This window comes from Coturnix japonica, chromosome 1 (genome assembly GCF_054131305.1).
Source record: "Coturnix japonica strain WE chromosome 1, WE-NBRP24, whole genome shotgun sequence".
NCBI lineage: Eukaryota > Metazoa > Chordata > Aves > Galliformes > Phasianidae > Coturnix > Coturnix japonica.
Window position 1 is genome coordinate 37,681,696 of NC_140663.1, and position 15,364 is coordinate 37,697,059.

Genomic DNA, 15,364 nt, shown 5'->3' on the forward strand with positions numbered 1-15,364 from the left:
TTACAGTTGTTTATCTCTCAAAGTTCCCATGAGCAATCATTTACACATAATTTAACAATGTCTTTCAAAAACCCAGGTCTAAGGACAGGTGACAATATAAGCTTGTATATGTGGATTAGTACGTAGGATTACATTTGACTACCTGTCCAATCTTCCTTTGTTTTTGTTTTATTTTGTTTTGCTTTCAGTTTTCCATCTGTCAAAGGTTAAAAAAGATGCTAAGTTACAGAACCAAGCTTAGAAGACACCAAGCAAACTAGAGGCTAGGGATCCAGCATTAAGTCAGGACCAAACAGTACATTGTTCTCAAAAAGTTATATTGTCTTGCAAAAAAAAAAAAAAAAAAAAAAAAGTGAAAAGTTATAGCTCTGAAGCTTTTCCTTCCCCTAGTTTCTGTGCCAGTCATTTCATATCATATCATCATATCATATCATATATCATATCATATCATATCATATCATATCATATCATATCATATCATAATTTCATTTCATTTTTCACTGAGAAAATTTGGAGAAAGGAATACTACCTCAAGGAAAATATATGTGCCTACACAGAAAACAATGCAGTTGCTGCAAATGAGCATCAGGCACAGCATGTTGTGAAGATATCACACATATTCAATTTAGATTAACAGCTACAGGACTAGAAAGACTTTATTTCATGAAAGTCTGATTCAGATGCATATACAGAGTGGCATACATGCATAACAATGAAAGGACAGCTTGAGAGAAACAAGACTTTTCATACCCTTCCTTTCAACTGCTCCACTGATTTACCAGAATCTTAATGTTGGTGTCTCTCCTTTGAAGTAAGGTGACTCTCTAGTCAACACAAAGCTGATCAAGGAGGATGTTTCTCCTTTGCAACAACAGTGGAGGAAGTTATTTAAGGTTACTATTGTAAGCTGCACACAGACCATCAGACTAATTTATTCCATAGGCAGGCAGGCCTTAAGCTGTGCTCAGATGATCAGAAGCAGCAGCAATAACTTGGAAACAATTTTTTTTTCTTAAGTCTATTTGCTAATTGCTACTCAGGTAGAACAGAGGTAATCGAATGCAACTGTCGTAAACTTATTGGGTGAAATGAGCTATCTATGAGAAGAGAGATAAGTGAGAAAATGGCTTGGACCATAAATCACTGATCACCGATTTATTTTCCTACCTTTTCTTCTTAAATTTTTTTTTTTTTTTCAAAAAACAAAAATATAATTACAAACTATTACACAGGGTCAAAACAAGTAAGTGTGGATAGGTGATGAATATTAAAAAAAAAGGAGTTAGAAAAGACAGGATAATTGAGTTCATGATTCTTTCCAGTTTTAAAAAATATCTTCACTTAAGAAAAAATCCAAGCAAACAAAACCTGGAAGCTATACCAAAATGAAAACTAAAATGCTCTATTGGATCAAGTCTATATGAAGAAAAATTGCTTTGGCTGTCAGTAACCAAAACTGCTTAAGCTGATTTTGCCTGCGACTTGCAGCAAAGTTGCCTGGAATCAATGGAAATGCTCATGAGATCTCCTTTTTTTCAGAGTTCACACTGTTTGCATCCCAGTACTTGGTTGTGATAATTATGATGACAAGTGCCATCTCCAACTAGCGCTGCTAGGAAAGGCTTCTAGTGCTTCATATTCTAATGGTTATCTTGTAATTTTGAATTTGTGTCAACTAGAAAAATGCAACAGAAAGTAAAATCTTCTTGTAGCAGATCTGCTGCCAGAAAACATTAAATTATTAACAATATAAATATAAATTCCAGGCTGCTGGTAGATTGGCTAAAATGTGGTAATCCTAGGTAGGTTTTATCGAAAGTTTTTGTTAGGTAATCAACTCAAGACATACATATTCTTCATGAAGTTGAACAGTCTCCATGCTATAGGACAAAATACACATTTCTGTTACATTTTAAGATCTAGAGCAGCCAAAATCAGGATCAAGTTCTGAGAAACATAGAGAAACAGACATGTTTATAAGTATAGAAGAATAAAAGCAATTAATACTTCAAATTCATAAGTAAGCTTAAACAAAATGCTTGCATGTTTTGGTATAGGATTACTTCTTTTCTATAGAATTATTTTTTTTTAAAGTGCTTATATATATTAGTGCTAGATTATAAGTAGCTCCTGGATTTATGTTCTCTATTGCACCTCTAAAAATAATAATAAGAAATCTCAAATACAAAAATTTGGAATAGAATATATTTGGATTTTTCAGTAGTTAGTGGATACGTTATCACAAGATGTACACAAAAACAGGGACAGTTAAATCCTGACACAAGGAGAAGTTCCTAATCTTTTTTTTTCTGTCTTGCCTACACTGTCCTTGTTTCCACTGTTTCCCATTGGCCAAAAGTAAAAGACTTTGTGTTTCGCCTCTACCAAGGGCGCTTTGCTTTGTAGGCCACAAATTCCTGCAAACTTATAACTCAGGTAGCTTTATAGTAGACTTGTCTTATGGATGGGCTTTCCCTGGACACAGTGAAATATATACTCCATTTTTTCTCTTTGGGTGGAACATTTTCTTTTCTTTTCTTTTTCTTTCTTTTTTTTTTTTTTTTTTTTTTTTTTAAATCCCATTAATTTTGACTGAAGATCTTCAAAACATGGATTGTACAACACTGCAGAACTTTGATTATGTGCAAACCATTTGCTATGCTCCAATGAGACTATTTGAAAAGTTCTTCAGTATATGGTTATGAATTTGTTTCTCAGCAGTCAAAAAGCTAATGAATAGCATTAGAACTGCTAGAGTCTAGAAGTGGCACCTTGCTTTGAGGAACCACGAAGTCTCAAATTTCACACGTTTCTCTTTTCATAGGTTTCTCTTCATTCACTATGACTCTCAGTTTCTTTCTGCACAATCAGTTTTCTTCAAACTTTTCCACATTTCTGAGTGCCTCTCAGGCGTCTTAAGAGAATTAAGAATACTGGTCTAGGGCTTAATCTTTTACCTCAGTGCTAGACAGATTAGGTCAGAGTTATAAATTTGTTGTTTAGAATATATTTAGCAAGGACGTGGGTACCTGATAATGTTACAATGTGATGTGTCATTCACACTAGCAGCATGAAGAATCTCCTGCTGCATGCAGACTCTTCCTCTCATAACATTCCCTTATTTAGTCTGAAGTAAAATCAAAATAGAGTAAATGATACAACATAATTACAACTAGTTTAGGTGAACATGGCATAAATGTTAAATTTTCATTTTTAATAATTATTCTTATATACACATACAACTTTTTCTGCAGAGATGTCCTGTGTGTCACCAGGCATATCAATTGGTTTCCTACATGGAAGCAGGGGAGCTTATATGTAGAAATTCAAGCTCCTTAGATTGTGCTATAACAGTCATTGACTATTTGGGAGAGGCAAAACAATCTTTTAACGCTTGTTCATTTCTAATTTACACTTATCTGTTCTGAGTGTTTAAAAACAACTTTTGTATTCATCCATTTTAAATTCTGATCCATTATTTTTCTTTTTGGAAAGAGCTCTTGGGTCTCAGAGTAAGCAGTAAGCAAGTTTAAAGTTCAAAAATTACAGGTGATCTAACTTATAAATGGTGTGCTTATAAAATTGTCACCTTTGAGAGCAGAGGTAAAGCAAAACAGATCCATTATGGGTCCTAACTAGAAATCCCATGCCTAGAAAAAGATGTTGGAACTTGCACTTCCTTAACTTGTGTCTTATACACCCATTACACTTCCCACTAGTTATTTGATAGTAGATTGTCTATGTAGTGCTATATAATATTATATATCTTTATGTTTACTACTGATTTTTTAATTACATTATTGTTAGCAAATGTCTAAAATTAACATTGAAAATTTATATATTTTAATTATGTATTCTTAGAAAAAAATCAGGCTATTTAGCTACAGTTGTTTTTTGTTTGTTTGTTTTTCCTCAGCACTAATGTAAATTTATGTTATAAAGGGTAAAATTCCATCTTTTTCGTGGTGTGAGGCACTCGGGGTTAGACATAATGTTCATTTTGGGCTGCTACAAGGCTCATTTTTATATCCAATATCTTAAGGGTACAGAATTTTCCTCTGTCTTCTCCCAGTGTTTGTTTGTTAAAATTCAGTATCTCCTGTAAACACACATTTAAAACTTCACACAGCTGAAGGAGTGTTTTTGCAAACTGCCGTTTCAAATATAAATTAAACCTATATCTCTTAATCAGTATAGTGTAAGACGTACTAAAAGTAAAGCAAGCATAAATATCATGATGTCTGGACTTGGCTGGCCTAGTCAAGTAGCAGATATGAACACCTCTAACTTGAGTTGGTCAAACTCTAAGGAACCAGAGCAATGTCTGAAGTTGATATTTATGTTTTTATTATGAAACTAGTATTTAACCAGAGAAATACTTTTACATATGGATGAAAAACAGACTATTTGTTGGCAGAATAAAGTGAAGTTGTAGTTAAGAGAGAGAAGCTGGAGCCAAGGAAAATTTCTTACACCAAGGATGACACCGAAAAAGATTTGTAGTGAGTATCAACTGGTATTACTGCAGCGTATGAATCTCTGGTTCCATTACAGCATATGCAAACATGAGTCTTTCTGTTCTTTGTCATATTCTGAAACACTGGAAGGACAACTACATTCACATCAGGAATGTACTCCTGGTGACACACTATGATGCTCCAGGTTCATCTAAACCACTTCATGAAAGGCAAATTGCTGTGCTACTCTCAGGCTACATTCTGAATGCTTGCTGTATCTGAGCAGAGTGATGGATGAGCTGTGGGCAAGAAATGGTGTAAACACCTCTTAAAAAACCACAGCTGCACTTACATCAGTCCTAAAAGGCAAACCGAGGGGGAAAAAATCACTAAAAACTGGAGAAAGAAGAAAAATGGGGCCATTTATATTTACAAAGGAAGTACTTAATTTTAAAGTACATAGAGAATGCTATGCTAAAACACAAATTAGTTGGAGTGCACTTTCAGCTTTTGCAATACTTCTGAAAGCTTTCCATGTCTTTTTCTGGTTTTGACATTGCTCTTGTTGTGTATCCTTTTCTTTCTTAGATTTCCATGGAACTGTGAAACAGATATGGCAAGTGGAAACACTCGCCTTTCCTTGTAGTGGGGTAAGGAGTAGGGAGGGAGTAAAGTTCTAAAGCTTTTACAATTAAAGAGCTCCATCTTGCAAGTTGTAATGCACAAACAAAATGATGTAACAATCTATGATAGTATCAGAATGTCAAATATCACACTTGTTTATCTGACACCCATAAAATGTAATTGCTTCAAACACATTTGTAAGTGCAGCCATCACTAATTCACACATTCTCTTTCACTAGCTGGAAATATAAATGTTTTTAACAGAAGAGAAATAGCAACTGGAATAATTTGCTTAGAGATGTGATCAATTTGAATGTAGTCCTAAAATCTGGTGCGACTCAGCAAGAAGTTATGGGTTTAGAATAAGATAGTAGATGAGGTTCCATTCTCAGTCTTGTGACTGTTCTAATCAGTATAGGTTATGCCTGACCTTAAGATAGGCACATTTGATTATGAAATGAAAAAAGGTATTTCTAATGTATTATTCATTAATAATTTTATATGTGTGTCTAGAAACATAACTTTCAAAGCTATAAGAAATTCATCGATATTTTAAATTTATGCCTGTGATTGAGTTGATTCAATGAATAAAAACACATGTATTTTTATATTTTTTCTAATTGCTTGAAGTACCCAACCAGTCAAAAACCCACAAATCTCCAGGTAATTTTCCTCACTGAATTCTTAATGTTTTGGTCCTTTGGTGAAGATTAGAATGTATTAAAATACTGTAGAGCAGCTGTCTTTTTGCTTTCCAGGAACTCAGAAACTTAGAATAATATCAGAAAAAACATTCCTGTCTTTAAAACAAAAATTATAGCTACTCAATTAGTTCATTCTGTGGAAATTTTGTTAACTTAGTTTAGATTCACTGCCTTTTAACCCACTTGTTTTTGTAACAAGAATTTAGGCACACCCATCCACCCATGCTCAGATGTACATATGCTATGCAAAGATAGAAACTTTCATTCCATGTGTGCAAAAAATATCCATCCTGGTAGTAGTGGGAAGCAAATCAAAGGATGAAATGAGATCCCAGGAGCTCTCTCTAAATGCAATGCCAAGTTTACAATAAACAGAATAATTGCATTGTTTACAGGATTTATTTTGTTACTATCTTTGTGATTACTTAAATTGTAAATAAATGTGCTGCTTGCCACAAATTTATTTTGTTTTCCAGAAAGCAGGACAGATTTCCTTCCTTTCCCTGCAATTAGAATAATGGTCAATGTATGTTTGTTTTTAGGTTTCTATAGCCAATGTAAGCCAGACAGCCAGGCAGCTGTTGATCTTGCAGGATTATCATGAAACAAGCTCACTCAGCTTTAGATTGTAATTTGTCATTCAAATCAAAATCCTGACTGTGTTTTAAAACAATTGCATTTTAAAAATTGCAACTACAAAGTACATACAAGGTATGAAAAATGATGTACACTTCCATGGGAAGTGGTATTAGTTCATGGTGATCACATCTGAGTACTATCAAGATAAAACTATATCAGCCATGCAGCCACTGGATATAAAAGACCAAAATGTGCTGACAAGGGAACAAATTTCCTTATGAAACCTAGGGTTTCTTTGACGCAGCCAAATTATTTTTGTACCACTTCTTTTCTAAAAGCTGGAGGGCGGATTAGGGTCATGTAATAATTGAAGGAACCCTTCAGGGCTTAGGTAGCTTTTGAACATGAGCAACATGATTGTAATTTTTCTGACTATTATTCAAGTCTGAATTGAAATATATATTGATGTACCATTAATGTAAATAGACATGTTTTCTTATTAATGAACTGATAATGTTTGTTTTTTTGTTGGTGTTGTTTTGTCAGTTTTTCACTCAGTAGTTTCTCAGATGATATTTATCTTATAAATATTTATCATATTTATTCATACTACTTCTGCAGACCCTATGCAAGTACTATAAAATCATCTCAGTTCAGATCTGCACTGTGCCTGAGTATGGAATGAAACAGAGAGAGAAAAGGAAAGGAAGAAAGAAAAGAAGAAAGAAGGAAAAAAAGAAAAGAAGGAAATAAAAGGAAAAGAAGAAGGGGTAAAAGAAAGAAAGAAAGAAAGAAAGAAAGAAAGAAAGAAAGAAAGAAAGAAAGAAAGAAAGAAAGAAAGAAAGAAAGAAAGAAAGAAAGAAAAGAAAGAAAGAAAGAAAGAAAGAAAGAAAGAAAGAAAGAAAGAAAGAAAGAAAGAAAGAAAGAAAGAAAGAAAGAAAGAAAGAAAGAAAGAAAGAAAGAAAGAAAGAAAGAAAGAAAGAAAGAAAGAAAGAAAGAAAGAAAGAAAGAAAGAAAGAAAGAAAGAAAGAAAGAAAGAAAGAAAGAAAGAAAGAAAGAAAGAAAGAAAGAAAGAAAGAAAGAAAGAAAGAAAGAAAGAAAGAAAGAAAGAAAGAAAGAAAGAAAGAAAGAAAGAAAGAAAGAAAGAAAGAAAGAAAGAAAGAAAGAAAGAAAGAAAGAAAGAAAGAAAGAAAGAAAGAAAGAAAGAAAGAAAGAAAGAAAGAAAGAAAGAAAGAAAGAAAGAAAGAAAGAAAGAAAGAAAGAAAGAAAGAAAGAAAGAAAGAAAGAAAGAAAGAAAGAAAGAAAGAAAGAAAGAAAGAAAGAAAGAAAGAAAGAAAGAAAGAAAGAAAGAAAGAAAGAAAGAAAGAAAGAAAGAAAGAAAGAAAGAAAGAAAGAAAGAAAGAAAGAAAGAAAGAAAGAAAGAAAGAAAGAAAGAAAGAAAGAAAGAAAGAAAGAAAGAAAGAAAGAAAGAAAGAAAGAAAGAAAGAAAGAAAGAAAGAAAGAAAGAAAGAAAGAAAGAAAGAAAGAAAGAAAGAAAGAAAGAAAGAAAGAAAGAAAGAAAGAAAGAAAGAAAGAAAGAAAGAAAGAAAGAAAGAAAGAAAGAAAGAAAGAAAGAAAGAAAGAAAGAAAGAAAGAAAGAAAGAAAGAAAGAAAGAAAGAAAGAAAGAAAGAAAGAAAGAAAGAAAGAAAGAAAGAAAGAAAGGGGAAAAAAGGAAAGAAAGCTGCATGCTGCTAATCTCTTTCCTTCTGCTTTAATAGAATGATTTAAAAGAAATATTCCCACCTTCTATCAGAGCAACTACACTTTCAAATTCCTGATCCATTTAGTAATTGTTGTGGTCTGGACCAGCATAAGGGTGTTTGAAGCACTGAACAAGGACAAAAGCCTTGGCTGAAGCATATAAATAGATCTTAATACTGTCTTGTCCTGTTGCAGAGATTTTACTTAAAAATCAGGAATATTTTCATGTAATTAGTTTCCTATTGAAAAACTGAGATAAGTATTAGCAGAACCGGCAAACTACATCTGATTTCAGTAATAATAGAAAATAAACCTGAAGAAAAACTGAGAAGACTATTTTTTTTTCTTTTATTTATTTTAAAATAAACACTTAAATATGTTGGTTAGGAAACATTCTTAGGTTGAGCCAAAAATGTACATATTTCTGTATTTGCATTCCTTTATTCAAGAAAAATGTAAACTTTTGCTCAAATGTACTCTGACATAATTTTTATCTTTTTTTAACATAAATCTTTTATCATAAAGTGAAAATGGGTGAATAAAAAAGAAGAAGTACTTCAAAAAGGATAGCTGTTTTTTTAAAAAAAATTGAAATTAAGTGTTCATTATATCAAGCATTTTGTTTTCAATGATTAATCTCTCTGCGGTATAGAAAATTCTGCTTTTATTTCTACTGCTTCTATATATCCATCAATCCTCATAACTCAAACATTTATAAGTATCTGTCAACACTTTTCTCTGAAAAACCTTTACGAATAAACTATTGGATATTTTGTTATTTGCGAATGGGTAAATCCTTTAGTATTATATACAACATCATTAGCAGAGAAAGGGAGTCAGCAATAAAATGAATTGGAGATTAAACTCATTCACAAATGTTCTGTCCCCACCTAGTATAGTGTTAAACATGTGTAACTACTTCATTCAATAGTACAGCTAATGATTGAGTCCCAAAACCCTAGTTTAGTTTTATAAGGCTTTTTGCTAGAGAATGTAGTTGCTATTCTCCCATACCCAGATTCAGTTTTCAGGGATTACTCTAAGTGTGAATTCTCAGGTATTTCTTCCAGCTGACTCCTGTCAACCCCTAATCCCATATGCTGAGCTCTTTCCCTGCAGGGTAGGCACTTGATCCTAGGTCAAAGGTCCTTTAGCTCTTGACTAATGCACCTCATTAGAAGAGGAAAGCAGAATGTCTCTAACAATTTGAATGTCATGAGAAGTAATGGAACTATATATTTTTAATCATGTTAAACAGGTTTGTTTTGTTGTAGACACCAGAGAAAAACAAAAAGGGTGGAGGTAATTTCATTTATAACCAATGAAAGCAGTTTATTTGTGCATCCAAGAGTAAAGCATGAATGTGGACCTAAACAGAGAGGAAATAATAAAATACTAATATTATACTATTATACATCATTATTATTTTTTGTTATTATGGTAGAAAATGAACTATAAATTAATGGTTATTATTATGCAGTCATTTGAGCTAAAACAATCATATTAATTAAGACAATGGCAAGGTTCCTTAGTACTTTGTTTTAATGTCATGTGGTGGTTTTACCCCACACTGAAAAAGTAATCACCTTACAAAACATCAACTTTTGATTGAACACTTACACTAGAATTTAAGGACAATTGGATCCTTACGCTACTGTATTTTCTACAATAGGCATTTTATTTGTTCATTCTAAAAAAAATCTCTTTGCTTTATAAATTGAACATATTTACATTCTGAAAATGCAGTAATTTGAATGCTTTTTTCTTTTTTTCTTTAAACTGGCATCAGCAAGTCTAGCTATTTGTCATCTTTTATAAAGAAGCTTTACAAAGTAATTACATAAGTTAATGTTTGTCAGATCTGAACTGTAATAATTGAGTTGTTGAGTCTCATTTATTGCTGTTAATCATTTTACACACTGGCATCCAAGTAGCTTAAAGGAAAGACAAACTAAAGTTGTAGAACACGCATTTAAGCAAACAAACTGTTCATCTACTCACTGAATGGAGACGCAGCAAATGAAATCTCTGTGGTACTAAAGCCACTCTCCCACTGATCTCAAAGTGGGATGAAGTATCCCTAAAATCTGTTCCACCAGGCTTCTTCTTGACAAGCATTCTGGGACTGTATGTCAGATTTTCTGCAATACAGGCAAGCTCTAAACATGCTGCATTATCATTAGAGGGAACAAAAACACAGAGGTAGATGTGATGTCATGATCCAAGTTTTTATATAATTACCAGAATTACTATGATAATATTTAATGTCAGAAAAATTATATCATATTTTCTATATATCATATCTTCTAATGAAAATACAAAACATAAGTCACTTTTATTAGATTATCTGATATGTTTGGGAATGTTGGACACTTTAGGCACACAATTCCTTTTTTACCTTGAGACTAATAGTTATAACAGAAATACTTCTACTCTCATTCTGAATAAAACATGATTCGACACATAGAGATTTATTGGTGTTTTTAATATCAACTACTGTTGACTAAATATTGAAGATGTTCACAGTACACTGATTTTGCTACAATTATGTATAATGCATAACACATTATTTTAAATTTTGAGTTAAACTGACATAGAAACTGAGGTTTTATTCCAGTTGGAAATAGATGAATTATGCTTTGAGGTATCTTTGATTTTGTTCTGTTCATTAATGTGAGAGGTATTAATTACAGTTTTCTTTAAAAATGTGAAAGACATATAATCAGGTTTCCCTACACAGGTATTTCAGCCAGCACTCCAATCCATAAGGATGGCTTCTCAAGCCAAACACCAGCTGTTTAAGGTATGCAACACTTTTCCCTCTGTCTTTATTTTAGAGCATATAGCTATGACTTTCTGAGTTCACAACTTAGCTCATAAACAGTGTGTACACAATTCTCTGCTGAACATTTGGCTCAGACCACTTGCTTCTCTGAGTAAACTTCCACTTGTGTTTTTGTCTCAGAAACTATTATAAATGAAAAACAGTGAAACTGAAAAAAGAGACTCAAACATCCTGTATAAATAACACATTTCAATTTGGTCTGCAGTAGTGAGAACAGAATTACAGGACAACCTCATGTTTGTCTCAAAAGTACTTATTATTTCAAAATGTCATTTACTACTACTGTAAACTTTAGCCTTCTGGTTTGTAAAAGTTGTATTAAACCCATCCTGCTCATTGAAAAAAAAGCAGTTGCATTGGAGGTAGTTCTCACTACCAATATTCTTCTGTACATTTATTTTCCTGCTAGACATTACTGGCAGTTATAATTCTCTTTATAGCAGACTAAAACAGCTTTGCTGGTCCTCAGCCCTTTATTTAATGTCCTATCCATTCTATCCTTGTCTTTGGTTTTACAAACCAGTCTACACAAAACACTCAAAATTGCCAGAAGAGGATCTTCTCTCTGTTTTAATGCTGGCTTTTAGTTAAAGCTAGAGGTGCAACATACTATGACAATTCAGTTATGTGTAATTAACAGGTATATTTGCAAAGAACCAATGGAACTTCTTGCTTCATCTGGACTTAGTCACATTATGTCTTGTATGGTACCTGATGACAACAGCAGTTTTACTCATCATTTCACTAGAACTATGAAAGTGATATAACTATTCCAAAACAGGCACTTGAGAATTTGACAGGTAACCATGTAGGAAAAAGGTAAACTGCTTCAGAACTGAGCGTGTTTTTCTGTGTCTCTCATAACGCCAGGAGATTAACTGTATTTATGATACATGTTTCCTTCAACTTTTCATCAAGAAACACCAGACACTGTATAGCAATGATATTCTGATCTACTGACATTGCTTACAAAGGAAGAAGAAGGTATCTTCCTATGCAGGCTACAGATGCAAAAGCAAAGAGGACTTTGGCAGAAGTAGAATTGGAAACATATCTGGATTTATAGAATACTTTCCTTCAAAGGTGCTGAAAGGCACATATCTCTACTCTATTTCCATGTTTGTAGTGAGAAAAGGCTTCCATAGACAGTTGTTTAGAAGCTATATCAACATTAATGTGAATGCCATGTATTTCATATTGCTACTGCTCTGCATCTGCAGGCTGTTCTTTCTTATGAACAATATGTATGCTTTTGATTTAGGAACCAATAACATTTTAAGTCCTAACATTAAAAGGAAAAGAAAAAAAAAAGCAAGAAGTGGGGAAATGATTGAATTACATAGAACATATTTTTCTTTTAAAATGCAGTAAAAGATTCAACAGTTCAAATTGCTCAGGGGTGATCACATTTCTTTCAAAAGGTGCTCTATATCTTGGGGGCAGTGTGTGTATCAAATCCTGCTGATAGTTCAGCAGATGCTTTTTTATTGAAAGTCACAGAAAAGAGTTGCAATAAAACTTGCATTAACAGCCAGAGCTCAAACTGAGGCTGCCTCTTGATTTATGCACTCTCCTTTGGTTTTGATCTTTTAATGAATGTGACTTGTCACATTATATATTCTCCTGGGATTTTCTCCCTTACCAGTCTTGTTACTATACTCTCATTGCTGATCTGATCATGCAGTTTCTTATGACCCAGGAAAAAGAAAATCAAACACCAGCAGTCAACTGTGCATTATTTTGTCCTGTTTTCTTTTCTTTTTTTTTATTTAAATTTTTTATATTTCATTTATTTATTTATTTATTTAGTAGCTAAGTCTCCAATGCAAAATACAGTCAGTCAGATGAGTGACAAGGTTTAACATGCTTTTTCAGGGTGCATCTAATTGTTCATTACTTCACCTCTATCTAAGCTGGTCACAGCAAAGAAAATTAACCCATAGTGTCTCTATTGTTCGTAACAGTCAAACTTGATGTTTATCTAGATTTTAAAGAATAAAATTATTCAGGTCCAGAGACAGCAACAGATAGAGAGTTCTTCAAGTGCTGTACACAGCTCTTGTTAAATTTGAGACAGTATAAGATTTTACCTTGTACTTGACTCAGGAAAATAACTTGAGAGGAAGCATCATTTTTCAAATGTTATTAATAGATAAAAAGTAATCCAATGATTAATGCTTCCAGACTACAACTACTGTGTGTATCTAGGCTAGACATATATATCTCGGTGTTTTGTTTTTTTAAGTCTGACTAATTGTCTTTGTCTTTAATGAGTCTCTTTTAAAAGTCTGTTTTATGTTTCTTGAATACTTAATCATTGCTTTGCTTCATCTATAAATTGATAGAGTTTAAACATGTACATATGTACCAAAGTGACATTACTCAAGGAAATGCTGGGCAGAAATCTAATTATTTGCCATCATTCAGATCAAATATTTTCTCCTCAGTAATAAAAACTATCCTTTCTTGCTGTACATAAGGAAGGAAAGGGCTGTGGAAATGGAAATTATTTCAGTATACGTAAAATACACCTAAAAGAGGACCACTGGAGAAAATATCCCTACTCAGGATCTCATCCTGGCTCGGATTATACCAAGAAGATTAGTAAGCCTACTCATGCCCATAAACGTTACACACATGTTAAAGCGTAGGAAAATGGTGCCTCCTGGATGGAAGCTCTTACAGTGTAATGAAACACCTTTGTGTATGATGTTATGTCAGTAGAACAGCATGTAGCTTCAGTACATACAAAAGCAATTATGAAAGTAATATTGGAGTCTGACTTAACTTTTCAGTTAGTTTCAAAGTTTCAAGCTCTCTAATAGCTTTAACCAAAGTCAGAATGATAACACTTTCCCTCTTCTCAGCATCTCACAATATAACTTTCTAGTCCTTTCATGGACCCCAAGCCCTTCAGATATGTCATTGGTATTTATCTTAGAAACAATTCCACTAGCCAAAATTTTGAAGTTTGCCTTGGATTTAATTAATTATTTCAAAAGAAACTGCAGATATTTTAGATCATTTTAAAATACTAGTGATTTGGTTTCTGATTGTTTGTTGATTTTTGGATCGATTGCGTCTTGAAACTATGGTAAGTCGCATGTCCAGATTTCAGTGAAACTCAAAAATGCAGTTTCAGATGATGTAGCTACAAAGGGTGTGTGACAGCACTAGCTTATCTGTATTGGCCACTGATAACCTGCACCATCTGTCTTGCCTCTGACATGTTAGCTGGAAAAGGAGAGATGGGGCAGTCTCTAAAAACAGGAGTCATTATGAGAAGAAACAGCAGCCCAGCAGAAATCACATATTTCTTGAAAAGTTCAAGAGATCGTGTTTCGTTGTTGTCTTTCTTTTTCTCCTTTTTCTTCTTTTACCTACTTTAATGTCCAGTATCACAGCAAGCATGGCATTTTGTTAGTGATTTAGAGAATGACTCAAATCATTCTACCCATAATCAGTACACTATTAGGTTTCTTGGAACTCACTTAGCCAGCCAAATATCAGCACTGACACAGTTGCACTGCTTCAACACTTTCTACCTATCTCATGCTTCCTCGCTCTCTCTCTCTCTCTCTTTTTTTTTTTTTTTTTTTTACTTCTAAACAGCCTTGAAAATGTCAAATAATAGTATGATTTTGTTCTGTATATTATTATTGTATTATACTGCATACACACTATACTTTCACATACATTCAGTCAGTTAAGAAGGATTACTTTGTGTATGCATTCAGAAGAGGTACTAATTTTTGTGTGCTTTGTGATCTATATTTTGTATAGGTCTTCGTGCACGGGAACCCTCCCTTCCTAGGGAAATGTTAGCTTCTCTGACACAAAGTTGTATGAAAATGTAACCTCTAATGCAATGAGAGCTGGGAAATCAGTCCAAAGTCATTGTTTTATTGGAAATATTCATATGAGCAGTTCATGTCATGCTTGTGAACTTTGCAGAATGTTTCTGGCTACTGACTAGATGAAGTGGGTATTTGAAACAGCAGAGTAACTGCCTCAGCATTTCAGAGCTTAGTATAAAAACCCAGAGGGTGCAGGAGGCGCGAGGGAAAGTACATGAAAAAGGAGAAATGCTAGTAGAAAACTGAATATGATATACACATCCACTACTGACAGCTCATACATATCATTAGGTGTTTTAAAGTGGTTCTCTATTTCAGTTAGACAACAAAATCAATCTGTGTGTAAAAGGAGTGCAGCCTTCCCTTTCATGGGTAAAACTCCTTTACGAATAATATCTTTTACCTCTTCCCTTATATAATTTTAGTTTTTTCCTTTCTTCCTCAAGTGATTCTGATCTGAAATATTATTGCTGGGAGCCTGTGGCACTCATACTGAGTTAAATACAATTCCAACTGTGCCATTTTGACTTAGCTTCTTTGGCTCCTCCTGAGAACAG

At 33.3% G+C, this 15,364-nt stretch overlaps 1 protein-coding gene across 3 annotated transcripts in view; it reads left to right on the top strand.

Annotated features, from left to right (window-relative positions):
• The window catches only part of ALX1 (ALX homeobox 1), a 64,407-nt gene that overhangs the window by 33,024 nt on the left and 16,019 nt on the right, over positions 1-15,364 (top strand). The window contains exon 4 of one of the 3 annotated variants that reach the window (XM_085538031.1): positions 6,986-7,132. The exons of 1 other annotated variant lie outside the window; for it this stretch is intronic. In XM_085538031.1, the coding sequence (XP_085394157.1) occupies positions 6,986-7,117 (132 nt within the window). In that variant the 3' untranslated portion in view covers positions 7,118-7,132. Of the gene's footprint in view, positions 1-5,045; positions 5,103-6,985; positions 7,133-15,364 lie in introns of those variants that run through there. One more of the 3 variants, XM_085538062.1, reaches the window with a different exon arrangement.